General features: G+C 41.4%; 2 protein-coding genes across 3 annotated transcripts in view; one reads left to right on the top strand and one right to left on the bottom strand.

Annotated features, from left to right (window-relative positions):
* The window catches only part of LOC124556838 (constitutive coactivator of peroxisome proliferator-activated receptor gamma-like), a 721,776-nt gene that overhangs the window by 123,056 nt on the left and 578,602 nt on the right, over positions 1 to 20,118 (bottom strand). The gene's annotated exons all lie outside the window — the stretch shown is intronic.
* Positions 8,426 to 20,118, top strand: part of LOC124556839 (serine protease inhibitor 2-like) — a 32,001-nt gene continuing 20,308 nt past the window's right edge. The window contains exons 1-2 of the mRNA XM_047130856.1: positions 8,426 to 8,527; positions 18,840 to 19,168. Of these exons, the coding sequence (XP_046986812.1) occupies positions 8,506 to 8,527; positions 18,840 to 19,168 (351 nt within the window). The 5' untranslated portion in view covers positions 8,426 to 8,505. The remainder of the gene's footprint in view (positions 8,528 to 18,839; positions 19,169 to 20,118) is intronic.

Raw genomic sequence — 20,118 nt, 5'->3', positions numbered from 1 at the left:
ATGCATATCCGTGTCGACACTGGGCAAAGCGCTTTACCACGACGTCCGTTTAGGTGTGGGCGGGGTAATGAGTTCTTGAAAATAAAAATAAAAGTATGGGGACAAGACCACCATTGAGGCACTGGCCTCGACAAGCTACTGAGAAACTGTTAAGTCACTGAAACACCCGCTGCCTGCATGGCGGTGATCCATCAGCATCTTTATCGTGGAAGGGCGGTGGGTGAAAGTCTTTGTTTACAATTTTTGTCGTTCGTGCTGATGAAGTATAAATGGTCATTTGATGGGTACCAGAAGACATGGTCTGTGTAGCTACTTCCTTGCCGGCCGGTGTGGCCGTGCGGTTCTAGGCGCTTCAGTCTGAACCGCGTGACCGCTACGGTCGCAGGTTCGAATCCTGCCTCGGGCATGGATGTGTGAATCGACGACAAGGAATCAACATACTGTACAAAAAATGAGGAACGTAATATACTAGATTAAATGAAAGTAACTTGTACATTTAAAGTTTAACAACACAACCAATCGGATCTAATAACCGGTAAACACAAATTTCAGTGCGATGAACAGTTCAAGTTTTTGGGCGCAATAACAGACGAACAAAATCACAGACAAATAGAATTGAAAATGAGACTTCACAACGTTAATAGAGCATACTGCTCCACACAAAAACTTCTAGAGTCTAAATTACTGACAAGGAAAACTAAAATCCAGCTACATAACACAGTCACTAGACCACTTTAAACTTATGAAGCATAAACATGGAGTTTAACTAAAATAAATGAACACCAGCTATAAGTATTTGAAAACAAAGTTTATGGGAAAATCTTTGCTCCATACTACGATAACGATTCGCAAAGCTGGATAAGAAGACACACCACAAAAACGCAGTGCTATCACAACAAGCAACATTAATGATCATAATAAATTCCAGAAGACTTCAATGGGCAGGCCATTTGATGAGAATGAAAAAAAGGATGAAATGGTTCCAAGAACATTCATAAAGAAGGCATCTGATAAAAGACCAAAGGGGAGACCCAGGAGTACATGGGTAAACGAAATTAAAACGATATATAACAGGATGGGCGTAAATGCTTGCAGGAAGATGCACACGACAGAAGCTTTTGGAGGCAACATGTGATGTCGGAACGGGAGTTTCGAGGGTCTTAGGAGATAAGACGAAAAAGAAGAAGAAGAATATGTAATTAGGAATGCACTTTTCTAAACCATTTTTATAGATGCTATACAAGTGTTGATGGGGAAATATCATACTTGGAAAAATTCAGGATATGTCACCTCTATACATACGCCGCACATAATAAATAAAGAAATAAGAGAACACTACAATATACAATTCAAACAAACAAATTTCTGCGTTGATGGCTTACTCGCACATCGATCAGTGTAAGCGACGTATAATGTGCTTATGGAAATAAATAAAACTTAAGCTGCTGTGGAGGATGGCCATCCAGAACACCACAGCATTATTTTTAATTTCATCAAAAATATTATAGTTTTAAGAATTTCAGCAGCTTCTACTGGTACGATGTCTTTACGAACGACTCCCAACACTGTTTTTAAGTACGCTAGATGCCTTTGTCACGACTTGGTACATCCAGTATAAGGAATGCGTATTCCTGAGTGTGTGTGTGTGGCGGTTTTAGATAGACATATAAAAAGAGATATAGAGCATATTTAAATATCAATCACAGTCTGTAAAAAAGTAACACAAGAGAACCATGAAAGGGTCAGCATATTGCCAGATTTTTCACTGATAAATTGTACTATAATATTAAATGTCTCGTTTCATATTACAGCGAGAAATCTCATTTATGATCGACTAAACTACACCACACAAGTGTGGGAAGAACTGTCTAAAAACCACATTCAAGCTGGACAGTGTAGCCGGCCGCTGTGGCCGAGCGGTTCTATGCGCTTCAGTCCGGAACCGCGCTGCTGCTACCGTCGCAGGTTCGAATCCTGCCTCGGGCATGGATGTTTATGATGTCCTTAGGTTAGTTAGGTTTAAGTAGTTCTAAGTCTAGGGGACTGATGACCTCAGAGGTTAAGTCCCATAGTGCTTAGAGCCATTTGAACCATTTTGGACAGTGTACCGGGCAATGGTCACTGGTCTGTAGAGCGGACTGGGTCCTGGTTTAATTCTAAGGTCATGTTAACATTATCTTGTGTGCCTGCTCCCGAACGATTACACAGAGTACCATGTAGATACGCAGATTTAAAGCGGACACAAGTGCATGGCTTCATTCAATTGCGTAACCGTTTCATTAGCATCGCGACAGCTAAGAGAGAATAACTACCAGCACAGGAGGAACATTAAGTTGTTCAGTATGAAATGGAATCTACTCGGTACACGTTGACCTCTGTCCTTATCGGAAAAATCATCGTGCTTGGTGTACACAGAAGGTACAAGTAAAAGACTGACATTATTAAGCTCAAAACGCCGCCGCTACACCCAGTTGCAAGTCGGGTTTTATGCACTACTGCTGCGTCAATCACAGCCTCGATCGTTAACTTCCCGTCAGGACGAAAATTAAATAAATGTATACTCTCCAAAATTAAGCTTGGTCAGTAACTTGAAAGTTGCTCTTCTGAAAGAATTTGAGAGGATATTTAAGATAAGAGAGAACATTTACCCTCACTGCCTAGTTTCCGGACGCAATGTTCAAAAACGCCCAAATTCATCATCAGACGCGCTTAATCGCGTTGGAAAAACATACACCGCCATCAGAATATATACCATAAACGAAGTCAGAGACTGAATTGACACAATAATAGATCCTTGAGACACGTGGTCACGCCACAGCTAGTTCACACTGAACACAACTAAGAAAATGTGAGCGCCTGTGTCCTGCCCTGTGAACCTCGACTCAGCAGTGATATACTTTTACTTGTTAGTGCCTGTAGCTGTCATTTACAGGGCCTTTAGAAATATTGGAAAGTCTCCGGCATGAGTACTCGACACATTACATTTTAGCAAGAAAGTACTTGAGTGTTGCGACTTCCGTCGCAAACTGATACACTACTTTCAAATGCACACAAAAGAATGACTGGAAAAAGAAAGATACACTGTGGCAAGCTTTTATGAAAGCTAATTTCTTAATGCACGGCTCAAAAACATTAAAGGCAAGCATATTTCACATATTTGTGTATGTCATAAGTTTTCGCAAAAAAAAAAAAAAACATTGTCTCACTTTTACAACAGAAAAAATGTCTCCTTGTAGCAACAACAACAAAAGAAGAGTTTTCTCACATTCAAAAGTGAGTGTTACGGGAATTTTGGTACAGATTCAAGTTTATTCCTTAATTGATAATCTTTCTTAAGCATTTTGAATACCATTTGTTTGAGCCAACGCTGATCTAAGATACTAAGCATAATATTAAAATGTAATGTTGTTGATTTCTAAATGCTAACTTCACATAATTAGAGCTATTTTCTCTCTGATAACTGCATTTGCTAGCAATTAAAACTGAAGCACCAAAAAGGATAACAAGTAACGAAATTTTACTTTTTATAAATATGCGGTATAGTAAGGAGAATGCATTAATGAATTTTGTAGGTGGTTTGGGGGTATACAAGGTGCGAAATTTAATACACGTCTCAGACAGCAACAGTGGCTCTAATCGGGTTAGGCACCGAGTCAAACTGAACTTGGATGACAAATATAGGTATGTTATTTTATGTTGCATCAGTTCTATGTCAGAGTCACTCGATCGTAGCGGTTCGCGAATGGTGGCGTCCCATATATCTCGACAACCATAACAAGATGTTAACGTCAATACATTTTGCCACCTCTACATCTGGCACGAGGGAGCTATTACAGAGAAGATGAGCATCTTCTCTCGAGATCGATAAGACACTCTGAAAATATTTTGAGGGAAAAAATTTGAAAATAGGAGGATTACGAAGAAAATAGAACAGAAACTTATGTTGAGTAGATAGCATATTTCACCACTTCACATCCCAGCTGGCATAGTAACTGACAACCGAGAGAAAATTTTACAGCATTTCGAAGATATGTTTCAATTATTTTAGAATTCAAAACATGAATCCTAAACACGATAGTTGATAATTAAAATATCAAAAGTAATAGCAGATGGGACGTAAAATTACTCGAGGTATGACGAAAGGAAAGACATCTTGAGAACTGGTTACAATTGGAGACAAAGTGATATAAAAAGAAATTATAATAATGCTTACAGATTTCTGCGAAGAAAAAAGTCCCCAAAGTCGGAATAAAAACAGCCTAACAAAACACAAAAAGCCTTGGACCTACCATTCTTCTCTCCGCAGTTTACGAGATACTCCTCAAAATTGTCGTCAGTCAATTTTAAACGGGCAGAGTACAAGCTGTCTCTATTAGTGGATGTGGGAGACTGAACTAACTGAAAGTCGTGAATTACATTACATCACGGAGCAATGAGTATAAAGTAGCATTTTTCTGGTATCAATAAATTTTGAGAAACCATTTGCTCAGTTGCAACAAAATCGGTGCTAACAGCGCTTGAGAAACAAAGCATTCCTTGAACACACGTCAACAGACTGATGAACATATAACCGAATGCAACTTCCATTTGCATTCTTCAGGGCGGTGAGAAGTTCAGAATTTATGCCGGAATCAGGCAAGGAGATCCCATTACACTAAAACCATTATTAGCAAGGGGCTATTTTCAAGCCCTTAAACTGTGGAAACGAAAAGTGAGTATGTGATATTGAAACATATACCAACCACCTTCGTTTTGCAGATGGCATTTAACAGTTTGCCCATAGTGACGATAAATCATAAAATAATGTATAACTGATATTTCGAAAAGAAAATAGCGTAAATTAACAAGGAATTCATAGCACCGTCTCATGAGCTGTGCATTTATTACTGTTAAAAATGACTAGGTGGACAGCAAAATAAATAAACAGAAGCGTGAATCTGTCCTTAAGTGCTTTCGGTAAGCTAATCAAAGTTTTCAAAACAAAGTTTCCGATAATTATGTCTTAAATTCAAAGTTTACAACTAGAGCGTATTGCCTATTTGGTATTACGGCAGTAAGATGCGAATACTTAACGCGAAAACCACTTAAAAACAGGAGGTTATTATACGAGCAATAGACAAATGTATGAGGAATTAATAGGAGAGATAGGAAAACAAATAAATAGATTGGAGTCTAGAGTCGAAGACATAATCTTGAACCCAATGAAAACAAAGTGGATATGGGCAGGACATGTATTCTGGTGGCTGAATGGTAGATGTATCTATGCAATTCTCTGCCAGATTCCAAGAGATTAAGATCGAAACGACTACCTAATATAAGACGTGCAGAAGACGTTGCAAAACACACAAAAGCAACAAGCTGAAACTAAATTTAGTTATTGATTCATAAACAAGAGTGAGGCTCGTCAGACTTCTCACTAGAGCTGCTTTTGCGAGTACAAAGATACGTAACGTCGTTCCTATTACTTTATGGAGTTCCATGGAGCTTAGAAGATCTTGCAGATGTCTAAATCAAGTTCAAACTCTCTTTTTTATGATACAGAACCTTATTACAGTGTCTAACTTTAATGATTGCCCTCCTTATGACGCAAGATTTCATGCCATATATTGCATCATTATGAATGAAACACAACAATCGTATGACGATACTGCACATCTGCATTTGTTTACACACACAATTGAAAACTAATAATTAAATATTAAAGCAACGTGCAGAAAGAAACACGAAAAAGGAACATAACTCTGGGCTACTTTAACAGTCCGCCCCTTTCCTGTTAAAATATAGAAATGTCTCTTTAACGCTGTTTAATTCCTTGTCTGTGATAATTCTCTTATTATTATTTCTTCTAAACGTTTCTGCATGTTCCCCGCAATTGTTGCCGTATATTTGGGCTGACTACGAGACAGCCTTTCCATAACCTTGTCAATAGGTCCTCTTTTAACGAAATTGACCGTTGTTTCCTGTAAATTCTCAGTAACATCGAGATGTAGAAATTGTGAGGCTATTTCAGTAACTTTAGCGTAGTTATATAGTAACTACAGACTCACTCTGTGCACCTTGTGTTTACGGTCGCTATCTCTGTAGAACTGCACGTTGACCTGAAGTACAATTTTCACCATATTTCGAACAATCTTTTAATACAGCCGAGTAGACCGAGAGAGGTGGCGCAGTGTTTAGCACAGTGGACTTCAAATCCGAGGCCGGCCATCCAGATTTGGATTTTCCGTGGTTTCCCCAAATCGTTCCAGTCAAATGGCGCAGTGATTCCTTTCAAAGGTCACGGCCGATTTCCTGCCTCATCCTTGAACTTTTCTGAGCGTGTCCTCCATCTCTAATGACCTCGATGTCGATGGGGTTCTAATCTTCCTTCCTTTCTACACCGAGTAACAATTTTTTGCCATAGAACTATCAGTAAATGTAAAAACGCTCACCTCAGTCGGAGATACACAGTCCCATATTATCACACAGCCCCCATAGCGCTTTATTGTGGGCAGTAGCTCCTTTTTATATAAACCACTCTGTTGCCATGCAACACATATTTCCGCTCCCTTCATACATATTAACACTGTATCTACGTTTGCCAGTAAATATAACGTCTCTCGCCACTCATAGCCTTTACTAATATAAATTCTTCGGAGGTCGAACCTTTTCCTACAGGTAATATCACTAAAATATTGATTTTTTTTCTTGTCAGTCGGCTCCTGTAATATTGACCACAAAGCACTCTTATGTTTATCCCGGTGTGATGTTTCTTCTTGCACTTTTTATACATTTTACACACTACGAGACGTCAGTCTTTAATAATAAGCTTCCGAGGTTGGCACCATTCTGGCAGTGAGTCGATTCGATCTTCATTACCACATTTATTTACTACGTCCTTAATAGTAAAATTGTGTACGTTTAAAAGAAAAGCGTGATTTCCCTGTGCGAAGCGTAAAACAAGATGACGAGGCCATTTCGCTTCATTTCACATCGAGCATTGCTGTGCAAATGCACAGGTAATTAATTAACTGTAGGACTACAAATGAGGTCACGAGTGACATTTCTTGCTATCCATCCGAAGAAACAGACTGAAGTAATTCGGCACCAAAGACAAAAAGAAGATTTACCCGCAGCTGCTAATTATGAATTTTGCGTGACATTATGTTGTTGGAAAAATGCTTTCTCCATACCCCTACGCACTTATTTTCCGCAAAGGCAGACGCAGTACGGGCTCTCTCCATTAGACACGAGAAAACTGTCGCTGTGGTTAGTTAGACCCTAATGCCAGTATTATGTTCGTGGATTACAAGGAATGCAAGTGATATTGCAGTAACACAAACCCCATACTTTCAAATAAATTTTGAATGTAAAATGCAGCTTCTAAGAATCAGACTGATAATCTCCAAATAACGTAGACAATATTTTACCAACATTTTTCCGCGTCAAACGTGAATGAGAACTTTGAAGTCATTACGATATCCTCCGTTGCCATTGTCAGGAGCCGACTGCCTTCACTGGTTCTTTCGTGGCCTTATATAAAAGACTTTTATAAGCAAATTACGACACTCAGGTGATGGGAGTAATGAAGAAGGAAGACACCGGAAACTCGAGTTCCCAGTTAAATACGAAAGAAAAATAAATACAAACTAGAAAAAGCTGAGAATGCGGTCTTCATCAGTTGCTACATGACACATAACTTCCGGCAGAGGAAAACCGAATTTCTGAAACCGATTTTCGCTGTAGTTTTAAATGATGAGGTCTGAGGCAGTTTTGATACCGGTCAAATATCGGTTTTCTGATCGCCAGTTGTCTTACACAATCTCTCTGGAAACCAGCTGACCCGGTTTTCGATTTAGTAAGCCCGACGACTGTTCCTCTTCAATTAAAAATCGGGAAACACACAATTTCGTGCTCAGTCTAATATCTCTACTTCTTCGATGCACAATAAGTCCCTCCGTCCAGTTTAGTCGAAAAGTTTCACAAAAGAGGCGTAACCTGAAAATCCAAGTGTGTTTCAGACACGGTTGGCTGTTTACATGGGAGCGAAAATCAAGAGTGGAGGAGAAAATCCAGCTGCCAGAACCGCATTTCCAGATAGATATGGGAGTGTTTACACAACTAACCAGAAATGGTATTAGGAATTGCTTTACGAAGTCCAGTTTTGGCAGACTCGTGTAAACGTAGCGATTGTGAGCCTATGTTCGACAAAGGAGCTTTTTCCCTTCGTGAAGTATTCAGCAGGCCTCCTGCCAAGATTTATCTGGAAATAATTCCACACGCAGTTTATTATACTTGGTCAACTTGTGCTTGCAAGCTGCATAAATTCGCTTTGTGGAACATGCCTAAAGTGTTAGGCAAGGTTGATGCGGCTCGCGACGCGAGAAATTCCGGTGGGCAGAGTGATCTGGACAGTACTTCCCCCGGGCCCAGCGCCAGTGTGGAGGAAGTGGAGGGGAGCGCAGGTAAACAAGTCAGACCGCAGCCAGCGGCCAGCAGTCGCCACCGCGCCGCGCAGCGCACACCATGGCCGTCCGCGCCTTCACAGGTCAGTGCTCTTGTCGCTAAGGAGTCGGCTCCCGGTTCGTACGCCCCACCCTTTCTCTTCGTGACACCACGCTGGTAAACCACAATGGCAGTCAGCTCAGAGGGAAGAAATCGAAAAGTGTCGATCGCGAGACTTCTTTCCGATATTACAAAAACACATGCCGGTATCGAGATAACTGACAAATCAGCGAATGCTATGGACACAGTTACCTTTAGGGTTGCGACTACGGCGATATCAAAGTTCAATTAAGTGCTTTTGACATGTAATAATTTCGGAATGCTGTGACTCATTACGTGCAGCAGCTACTGTCACCGTATCACTCACGTTATAGTCAATATAATTTCCACGGTAAATGAGTTAGGAAACTCCTCCCCATTTTATTGTTGGAGTGCTGAATCTCTAAATTTATCTCAAAGTTCAGCTAGCAAACTATCGACGGAGAGGATGCGCGCTAATCGTTGTATTTCCCTAGCTTTAAAAGGCAAAGCTTTGCTAAACTCTAAAGTTGCTTTGAATAGAAGTTTTACTACCATTGTCTTATTAAAAGTGGTATGCCGTCGCTTTTCTCCGACCACTGAAATGACGTACCAAGCCAGTCATACAGAAATTTACAGTTGAACATAAACTCCGAACCACGGTGCAACCTGACATTCTTCACACATACAAATCATTGCCTGAAGTGATGAAAGTGGCAGGAAAAAAGCGGAACCGTAACGACAGGTCCCATTAAGCTACAGCACATTATGAAAACCTTTAGGAAACTTGCCACGTTCTATCTGCTTGGCCACCAGATGGCAAAAGAACATGAAAATTGTTGGAGCGAAGTAATGATGGAACTTATCGTTGATGAGATACCCATTTACAACCGCACAGAAGTCGTAAACAAGCTAGCGTCGTCCTAACGAGCAGAAAAGCGCGCTGAACTGTTGATTCATATCCACTGCTCCGAGCGAGGTGAAGCAGTGAGAAAGGCGCTGTACTTCCTTTTGGGAGGAGTTGGGTTCAAATCGTCTGGCGATTCTGATTAGGGTTTTCCGTAGTTTCCTCAAATCGATTAAGCCAAATAGAGGGTTTGTTTCTCTGAACAATTTGCTGAGATATGAAATGGAACGATCGCATACGCTCAGTGTCAGGTGAAGCAGGTAGTAGACTTCAGTTCTGTGGTAGAATACTAGGGAAGTGCAATCAGTATACGGAGATTTCTCAAAAAACACGCTCCTGTGATCCAGTCTAGAATATTCATACGAAACAGGGCTAACAGGACATAGTGCACGTAAACAAAAAGTTGTACGAATAGCCAGAAGTTCCTCCTGTGCGAGAGCGTCAAGGATATTTCGAAAAAAAAAGGCATACACTTGAGAATAAATTCGAAATATCCTATGAAAGCATGCTTAAAAAGTTTCTTGAAGCAGCTCTTAGGGATTGCGAAGAGATTAGAATATTACATCGCGCACAGAAGCGTTTAAGTGATAATTCTTCCCGCGCTACACACGTGAATGGATCGGGAAGCAGTCCTGAGAAGTGGCACAATGAAGTACCCTCTGCCATGCACTTCAGTGGTTTTGAGTATGGATGTAGGTGTAGAATAGGACACGACTAATGTTTTTGCCCATTGTCGACTATCAGAGCTTACGCTGTTGCTCATGACGGCGTTAAACGCTGATATTCCTTCCCTTCTTCATTATGTTAAATGGTGGCAATAATGCGCAACGTTCTTCTTGTAAATAAGCTATATTTTGGAGTTAAATGGTAAAAATTGGCCTTATCGAGTAGACGTGGATACAGTTCATAGCTTCAGAGTTTCACTCATATTCTGCGGTGGCGGTGCATGTATCGTTACGTCTGCAATTCTCCTGGAAAACGTTCCCCCAGGGCGCAATGGAACTATGTGAACGAACGTTGACCCCGCGGGGTACAATGGCAAGGCGGTTGAGACGAGCCTGCGAACAGCCCAGCCTACGCATACCCCAGCAGCAGCCTCTCCGTTCCACGTCACTAGCCGTTGACCTGCCACGAGTAAGACGATTTACCAGCAGCCCATCGTCACACGGCGTGAAATGTTTTAAGGACATGTGTAAAAATATGAAAATCTGGAAAAATAACGGAGTCCTGATTTTCATTCCTGCAAATTCCTTAAAACTTTAATCTTCATATTGAAATGCTAGAGCTAAACTGAAATCAATAAGCCAATAACAAAATTTGCCCTTTGTTTTTCAATGGATCATGAATCAATGGAAATTTCTTTGAAATGCTTGTGTCAAGTGTTCATAACAGAAGCAAACTAGCAAATATTCCTATATTCCTACTTCATATGTGCTATTCCGTGGTTAAAAGTATTTAAAATCATGTTTTGCATAACGTAAGTTTTTGTTTGCTAAAGAACATTTGAGTCCTTTAATCGCCAACAAAAATTGTTTTCCAGCCATAAAAAAAGGGGTTTCACGATGTCAAAGATAACAGCAAAGTGTCAGGAAGACATAGTTAGCATCACGATAGCAGTCGCAATACTTCAGATGTGATCAATCTTGTTCTGGTGGAAGATAGGTGGCACCTGCAAGACGCCGAATTAAGATGACAAAATATAGAAACAGTAAAGCATGTCTACCTCAGAAATAATTATTTTGCGCTGAGGCCAGTATTGTTGCTGTTAAAAGGGTAGATGGAAATGTCTGTTTCATACGCAAAAGAATAAAATCTGGATCAAAATGAAATTTTTTGGACGGACACTTCCGGAAGATGATGGATCTCATTGTAAAGTGACAGTACACAATCGAACTATGAACGGGCGATGCAAAAGCTAAAACTGACCTTGAAGTACTTCGGATGGAATGGAAGCATAGATAAAAATTTACTAAAATCTATGCAACTAAAGCTAACTGAATGAGCATGAGTGATGGTTAAAATCACTTAAACTTAATTCCTACTGGTAGTACGAGACAATGTTGGAACAGGCTTTACAGTTCCAAGCGCGTTTTGTAGCGACAGCGTCTGAAAATATTCCTGTACACTGTCTGCTTACGTGTCTAACAACCCATAAAGCTGCTCGTTCTGAAGACAGTCACGTATATCTAAAAGTGAACGAGCTGGAGTGACTCTTCTACGTTAATGTACAGTAAACGCGCGAGCCTTCTATTGTATCTTGCGGTTTTGTGTGTGTGTGTGTGTGTGTGTGTGTGTGTGTGTGTGTGTGTGTGTGTGTGTGTGTGTGTGTGTGTGTGTGTGTGTGCGTGCGTGTGCGCGCGTTTTTTATATCGACCTCTAATTTAGAATTCCTAGTTCTGGGCGTGATATGATACACACTGGCACAATGCACAGGAATCTTCGGGTTGGCGAAATAAGCAAACTTTCTAGCTAGACAATTCTTAAACGAGGAAATAAAAATCGAATCTCTACTCAGCAAATCACTATGAAGTGCATGAAAGAGGGTAATTCCTATTTTACTGCTTCTTAGGGCCTCCTTCCATACTGTTCATTTATAGAGCGGGGGAAGAATGTTTAAACACTGCTGTGCGCGCTGTATTGCCTGTCTTCGTGGCCCCTGCGGGAACGATGCGTTGAGATTTACTATATTCGTTGATTCGTTGCTTAAAGCTGGTTATTGAAACTTTGTAGCTATGTTTTGGCAATTTTTCTTAAAGCATTTGCCAGTTTTTCAGCATCACCGCGCAAAACTTCGTCCACTAATTCTTTCCTTCGTTGTTAGTCCTGCTTAATTCGGGACACACACTTCAACAATATTCCAAGATGGGTCGCACGAGCGATTTGTAATCAATCGCCTTTGAAGACAGTTTCCATTTTCGTAGTATCCTAAGTGAACGGAAGTCTTCCACCTGCTTTATCTACGACTGAGCCTATGCGATCGTTCAATTTCATATCCAAACAAGTCGTTATTCGGGTATTTGTGTGAGTCGAAAGATGCCAGTTGCGACAAATTGATAATGTAGTCGTACGATACTAAGCTTTCTCGTTCTGTGAACGGCAAACATTTACAATTTTTGAACATTTAAAGCGAGTTCCAATCTGTACATCACGTTGAAATCTTATCGATATATATTCGTGCCGTTTCCTTCAGACAGTACTTCATTGTAGGTAATTGCAATATCTGCGAAAAGTCTTAAGTTACTATTGTTTGTGCAAGGTCTTAAATATAAAACATGGACAGAAAATGTTCCAACATTTCCCTGGGGCACGTTTGAAGTTACTTATGTAAAAGATTGTTCACCCAATTGCACATGCTGCATCCTCTTTATCTACAAATCAGTCCAGTCGCAAATCTTTTGATGCTCTCATGTGATCGTACTTTGAATAATAACCGTAGGTGTGGGGTACTGACTGAAATGCTTTTAGAAAGTCAAGTAATAGTCTGACTGCTTTGACCAAAGAACTTTAATGTCTTATGAGAAAAACTTCACGTGGTTTTCGCATGATCGAGCATCGAATATCAAAGCAGGGTAGTGTTGAAGTTCGTAACTGACTGATTCATTTAATTCTCGTTTTGAGTATTAGGGAATGAGGTTACAAAAGACGCTAATGTCAGTATAGAGAGAGAGAGAGACATTGTAAGTCTATAACTTACAACACAATTACGGCATACCTCTGAGTTTCCTTGCGAAAAAATTAGGTCCACTTCGTCGACTACATTCATTCCTTCAGTTATTGTGAAAGGGATACAAATTTAGGTAACTCAATCGCAGAACCTACGTTCCTCCAGTTACACGATGAACGTAAATATTACCATGAATAACTAATAGTGCGCTGAAGATCGTGGCTTGACTTTTTGTCAAGCATACACAATTAAAATGAATGTACGTTGGTCTGTGCTCGTTTCGCACCAATCATATGCTGCGCAAAGGCACCTTGGGCGCAAACTTCGTACTAAAAATCCTGCACTCATTTCGTAAAATTAGTATCTCCATTGTTTACAAGGAAACATTTAGAAGTTTTAAGAGACAGCAAGAATAAACACTAGCGTATAAGGACTTTTCATCTTGGAACTGAATTTTTAGAAATCTTACTTGAAGATTCAAAGGAAAATACTTATTGCATCGACAAACCTGTGGAACTTCTTGTAAAGTGGATGACGAAATTTATAAATAAACTAAAATACTAGATTTACATGTATAGTAGGTCAAACATTGACAGGACATTTGTCACCTAAATTCCCGCGAGTCGTCATGGAATGACATTTCCTATTGCGCTTGTGCAAGACCCACGACAGTAGCTAAGAAAATTTATTCACAATATTCAGACAGTGATAAAATGTGTGCTGCAAAGCCCTATTTCCCAAGACCCCTGTAAGGGCTCCGCTAAGAACCGGATGAACAGGATGGAGACATGGCATGTAGTTTGTTAAAACAAGCAGAATCTGTACTTTAGGATATGATTTACTTATACTTTGTACTCAGCTATTGTAAATATCTTCAAAGTGTCTAATCACTGATTGAAATAAATTTCGTGAATTCGCAACCATCTTAGTCGTCGTCCATGTGTAATGTTATTTGTAATAAAAGGTATTCCACAAAGTAAAGAAATGGCTAGGGACTAATAATGCCGGGTAAGTTTGCAAGATCGTTTCCAGTGAGCAAAATAGATTGGTGGGTACTTATTCCTCAATCCTTCATTATTGTTGGTGTGTGATTGACATTAATATTTATTATAGGTTTGTTACAGGCATGTTATGACGCATTTATTTTTAACAACGATTTAAGTTGTTCACTCCACGAATGTCAATTTAACTTTTATATTAGAAAAAATTGATGTGACAAATATTTTCTCCTCGATAGCAAAGGCAATGCAAATGGTTGCTGTTCCCGCAAGAAACGTTTGACAGATTACTGCTGCAGTTCTGCTTGAAGACATAATTCACTAATTATTTTCTTGAGGAGATACCACTATTACATTGTCACGCAACTAAATACACTAATTTCCTAACAGTTTGTGTAGGTTCTCTTTACCAACAGTAACGGCTGCCCGCCTAGATAAGATTTTGACCTCAACAGAGAAGGCAACTCTATTGGTACACCGCTACTTTCCAGCATAGAGGTATCGAATGTAAGCACAGTTCTTATCCCCTATAAAGTTCAAGAACGGCTAAAACCAGTCTCAAATTAATAACTGGCGACGTGTAGCACTTCCTCGCATTTGTTCTGGTCTGACTAGTGCTATAATGAGTCTAGTAAACCGATAAATTACGAAATTTGATATCATGGTATTGCAGCCGAAAATTTTTTTTATATACAGGATGGTTACAATTAAACTTTCGCTACTTGAGAGGGCCCCTTAAAAAGTGTGATCGTAGCACAATTCAACATTGTGGAAACATTTGTAAGGACACGCGGAAAAGAAATAACGAATAAACCATTGACAGACATTTGCATTTCCAAATGATAAGGTAACGTTCAATTTCGTATCCTACGCTCTACGTTACAAACGTAGCTCAATGTGACAACCATCTGCATCGACGACAGCCTAGAACCGTCCTAGACACAGTTTCACAATTGTGCAGCACTTCTCTAACGGTGGACCATGGAATATTCAACTGTCGTGACACAGCTGGTGCACCGTTTAAAGATCACACATTGCGTCCAACATTCTCAGCCATGGCAATAGTAACTACAATAATTCGTGGTGGAATTGGCCGTCGGCAACTCCCAAGAGCAACACCCAAATCGCCAGTTAATTCGAACTTCCTAATCATGTTCTTCAAACCCGGTGCGGAAAGGGGACTTCTCCATATTTCTTTAATGCGTCGATACTCGCTAAAAGCAGCAGCACTACTGCTATTATTTCAATCACAGCTATAGCAAAGCCCTGCTCAACTTGTACAGACCCGTATCGACTGTCTGCAATTGATGATGCAGTACGGCGCCTAAACTGAAATCATGGCAAGGTACCAGACGGACGGCGTCACGACGAGAAGCCCATTAGCTCCAATTATAGCCAACCTCTTCCTGGAGTACTTAAACATTGCCCTAGACACGGCTCCTGCAAAGTCTACTTGCTTTTATCGGTACGTAGAAGACCCATTCGTTTTCTTGCTTCGTGGGCGTGAAAATCTGGTAGAATTTTTCAACTTCAGCATCCATAATATCAGATTTACGATGGAAGTAGAGAAAGGTACATTGTCTTTTCTAGACGTCCTCATCCGCCGGAAAGAAAATTGATGTCGCAGCCACCCACACAGACCGATATCTGCATGCTACCAGCTATGATCACCCTTCATAAAAAAAAGTTCTGTCTGAGGACATTGGTGCATAGAGCGGAAGCCGTTTCAGACGCTGAAAGTCTTCCGAACGAACTGAGCCACTTACGGGAAGTCTTAAAAGAAAATGGCTACAGCAACCGCCTGATTTCTCAAGTCATCTTGCAAGGACGAAGAAGCTTGCGTTCTTGCCGTTCTGTGGCTGTCACAGGAAAGATTAGCCGGCTTATGAGAAGCACAAAATCGATACGGTTTTTAGGTCACCGGCTAAAATTTGACAGCTAATAAGGGTTGTGAAAGACGATGTTGGTCTCAGAACACCAGGAGCATGTAAAATACCGTGTGGGTGTGGACAGTTCTATATGGGACAGACTGTACGAACTATTGAACAGCGCTGTGTGGAACACGAGATGTTTTCGCCTTTGGTATCCTGAGAAATCAGCGGTGGCGAGACATACTTCAGAAAACGGACACCGTATTGGATTGGCCGAGAAATCTGTTACTGCACGGACTACTAATTTTTGGGATAGTGTTTTAAAAGAAGCGATAGTTACAAATTTTTGACAGCATCCTCAATAAAGACGGCGGTCTGCAGCTAAGCACAACCTGGAACCCGGCCATCGGTAAGTTGAGGCGGGCGCAGTAAGCGCGCAATGAAAACATTACCATATATGGCGCTGGAGCGAGCACCAGTGACGTCACTGAAGACAGCGCGGCTGTATAAGGACGGCAGCTGCAATCATTAGACAATCACCACTTGACAATGGCCAAGGAGTACTCGGCCGGAAGTTTGTGGATTTTAAACCACTAGAGCCCGAGAAAATTTTACCAGCTTATCAGTATGTCTGCAACTCGAGAAGCTACACCCCACTAAGTTTACCTGATCTTCTAAAAAAATGGCCAATTTGTAGTAAATTTTTAGTTTCTATGCGGTTCTTTTACCTTAGATTCCGTAAAATTTTACTAGGGCACCTGAATACAACCACTCAGACTGATACCATGGCACACTCCCCCACCCCCTCCCTTCTCATAGTCAAATGGTTCAAATGGCTCTGAGCACTATGGGACTCAACATCTGAGATCATCAGTCCCCTAGAACTTAGAACTACTTAAACCTAACTAATCTAAGGACATCACAAACATCCATGCCCGAGGCAGGATTCGAACCTGCGACAGTAGCAGACGCGCGGTTCCGGACTGAAGTGCCTAGAACCGCACGGCCACCGCGGCCGGCCTTCTCATAGTCGATCCAGGCTGTAATTTAAGTAAGTTTCTGTTAACAATATGAAATATTAATAGTGTATGATGCGTGTAGGCGTTGGTTATGGAGGCCTTGACCTTGCTTCCACACCGGCCAGGTTCTCTCCGCCTTTTCCCTACATTTTATCTGCTCTGTTGGGCTGTTTTGTTTCCCCTTTCCTTGTCTTCTTCCCCAGGTGGTGTCCCTGTTGCCTCATGATATTGGTACGGTATGGCGTGGGTGTAGAGACAGTTTGTTGGTGGTGCTAGTGCTCCACTATGTGTAGTATTTGAGCCACCCTTGCTCTCTGTTTCCACCCACCCCACCTCCTGTTCATTCCTCTTCCTGATGTCCTGACATCCCTTTTTCCTTTGTTTGCACGTGACCCCTTCCCCTTGATGATTGGGCTTCAGGAACAATTTCCTGCCATCCTAGGTCATGGGACCAATGACCTCACTGTTTCGTCCCCTCCCCCAAACCAACCAACCAATCAACCATTTCATATGAAACGACTGACGCTGCATCCCGGATTTGATTTCTTAGATCCTTGAGATCCCTAACCTCTGTTTCTCACAAACTTGAGTTCACATACACCCAGGTGCAGAGCAGATATCCAAGGAAGTCAAATCAGGTAAACACAGTGGACGCAATCTTGAAACTCTTCCTGTCCACCTTTTGGCGAATCTTCGATTAGGTACTGATATTCCTTTCTGCGAGAGTAAAATAAGAGAATCCTCTACCCTGTTGGAACACAATTATCAACAATGTTTCTTGCTGAAGAGTGGTTCCTGAGATTGCTAATTATTATTAATTAATAACCACTGATTGCGGTTTCCCATCAGACATTGTTTGTTTTTGCAAAGTCCTGAGATTGCTCCAGAACACCAACGTATGTTTCTCTTCTATTCCGCAAAAACAAAGGGTCCATAAACTGTAGTCATTGTGAATCCAAGCCAAACATTAATTTTTGATGAGTGTTTTTGCTATTAAATGGTAGAGTGAGGTGCCTTGTTACTCATAATGCAGCAGTTGCGTTTAACTTCTCCGCTGATGTGAAATGTGGCCTCATCAGTAAAAAAAAAAATTGCCACGAGGTGTTCGTTGCACGTAACTCCTATCAAATCATAACTCAGCTTGGAGATCGGCGTGAGCTTAGTGTTCAAATTTGTTAAGCACTGAATGTGGCATGCTTATTTGTTTAGCTCTTTGATTTTGATAAGTGAAACTGGTTCCTTAAAGGAAGAGTTCATGCACATTCGGACTTCTTCAGTTTGCTTCTGATACACTGAACCCTCTCTTGTGGTACAGGCCGTTTCCGGGAGCGTGATTGACAGACAACGTTTCCAGGTCTTTGGAACTTCTTGACAACTAACAGGATGTTTTATCTTGTTGGTGCTGGTTTGTGAAATTATTGGGTGAAATACTTTAATTTCCAGATAAGATAAAATACACAGCCACCCACTAACACCCACACGTTCTCTATCGTAGGCATTCTTCCCGATTAAATTGAAAAAAAGGGCCATGTTATTACGGAAATGGATTAAAATTATGTATTATGGAAATATACAAATTATTTCTTAGAAATGAATCGATACTTCATGACCACCCCATGCAATAAGCCTTGTAGAATACTTCACATAGATGTAAAATTACTTGCACTCCTGAGCTAGCTCGTCTGTTTATTAAACTGTTTCATATCGTGCAGATAAACTGCAGATTAATGTTCCCAACAGTGAAAGCAACAAGACTATAAATAGTTCCTCTTATTGCCAGATGAAGTGTGTTAATTGTAACTCAGATGGAATGCCACAGACGGAGAAAATAGCTACCATGAGTAAGGCCAGAGTGTGATATGTGATTTGTTTGTGTAGTCGTCGTGTTCCTGTGCGGAGTGCTAGCCGTGCCACCCCTTCTGGACCTGCCGCCTGCTGAGGACCCAAGCCTCTGGGACGACGACGACTACCTCCCCGTGTCTGCGGGAGAGCGATTCGATGCCTTCGACTGGGCACTTTGCCGGGCGCTGGATGCACGCTACCCGGGAAATGTGGTAGTTTCACCCATCGGCGTCAAGATGGTCCTTGCAATGCTGTACGAGGGCGCCACGGGCGACACAGCGCGCGAACTCGAAGCGGGGTTGCTGCTCACAAAGGACCGCCAGCAGACGCGCGACAAGTACAGTGCCATCGTGGCCTCGCTGCAGGTAACACTCCGAACATCTAAACTGTATTTAGTTAACTATTTATTTTGAATAAACGTCCTCTGAATCATTACCCAAGAGTGTATACGACGAGGCTAAAGATATTCTGAGAGCTTCCAGATTTCTATAATCATCCTACAATTACACTGTTGATCGTTTAAACTGCAACGCCATGAAGGCGGCGTGCAACAAACCTCAAATTGCCACGGAGTGTACTACATGTTTGGATATGCACGTGATTGTCCTTTCAGCATAACTGCGCGGAGTAGTATTAAGTAATGCCAGATTAAGTAGCAGCCTCTTCATTCAGATATCGCGTTTGGATGTTGGTTGTCTGAGAAGATGCTTAGTGTAAAGAAAAAAGTCTGCCCAAGCATACCGGAATTCGGCAGCAGGATCGTGGCCTATCGAGACTGCACGCTCTTGTTCGGAGATACCGCTGTTCATGTGGGTCGGGATCCCAAGACTGTCCTGTGAATGTGGAACTAATTACTTCAGGCGGCCCATAACAGACACTGAGCAGGATCTCAATGGCGCCACACAAGTGCCCGAGAGGACAGACGTTATATTCGCTCGACTGTGCAGGGTTTTACAGCCATGTCAACTATATAGTCACAAAAGTGACTTGGTTTCAGCGAGACCAGTATCCCCGTGGACAGTGCAACCATGCCTCGAACACCGCAGAATGCCAGCAAGGAGACCATTGTTGCGGGTTCCTTTGAGCCAACAGAGGCGCACAGAAAATGGCGCAACTGAAGACAACGCTGCACAACGGAATGGCACCTAGTCTTTTCAGACATGTCGAGATTTCATGTACAGCTTCACGATAGAAGTACCTGTATGTGAAGATGCAGAGAACTCATGTAACAGATTGCATTTGTCGTCATATGGGCCCACCACCTGACGTGATGTCCGCAGCTCGTGGTCAAGTGGCTAGCGTTGCTGACTCTGGA

The sequence above is a fragment of the Schistocerca americana genome, chromosome X (assembly GCF_021461395.2).
Source record: "Schistocerca americana isolate TAMUIC-IGC-003095 chromosome X, iqSchAmer2.1, whole genome shotgun sequence".
In the NCBI taxonomy this organism is placed as follows: Eukaryota; Metazoa; Arthropoda; class Insecta; order Orthoptera; family Acrididae; genus Schistocerca; species Schistocerca americana.
The sequence above is the reverse complement of the archived record's forward strand: the minus strand, read 5'-3'. Positions and strand labels throughout refer to the sequence as shown.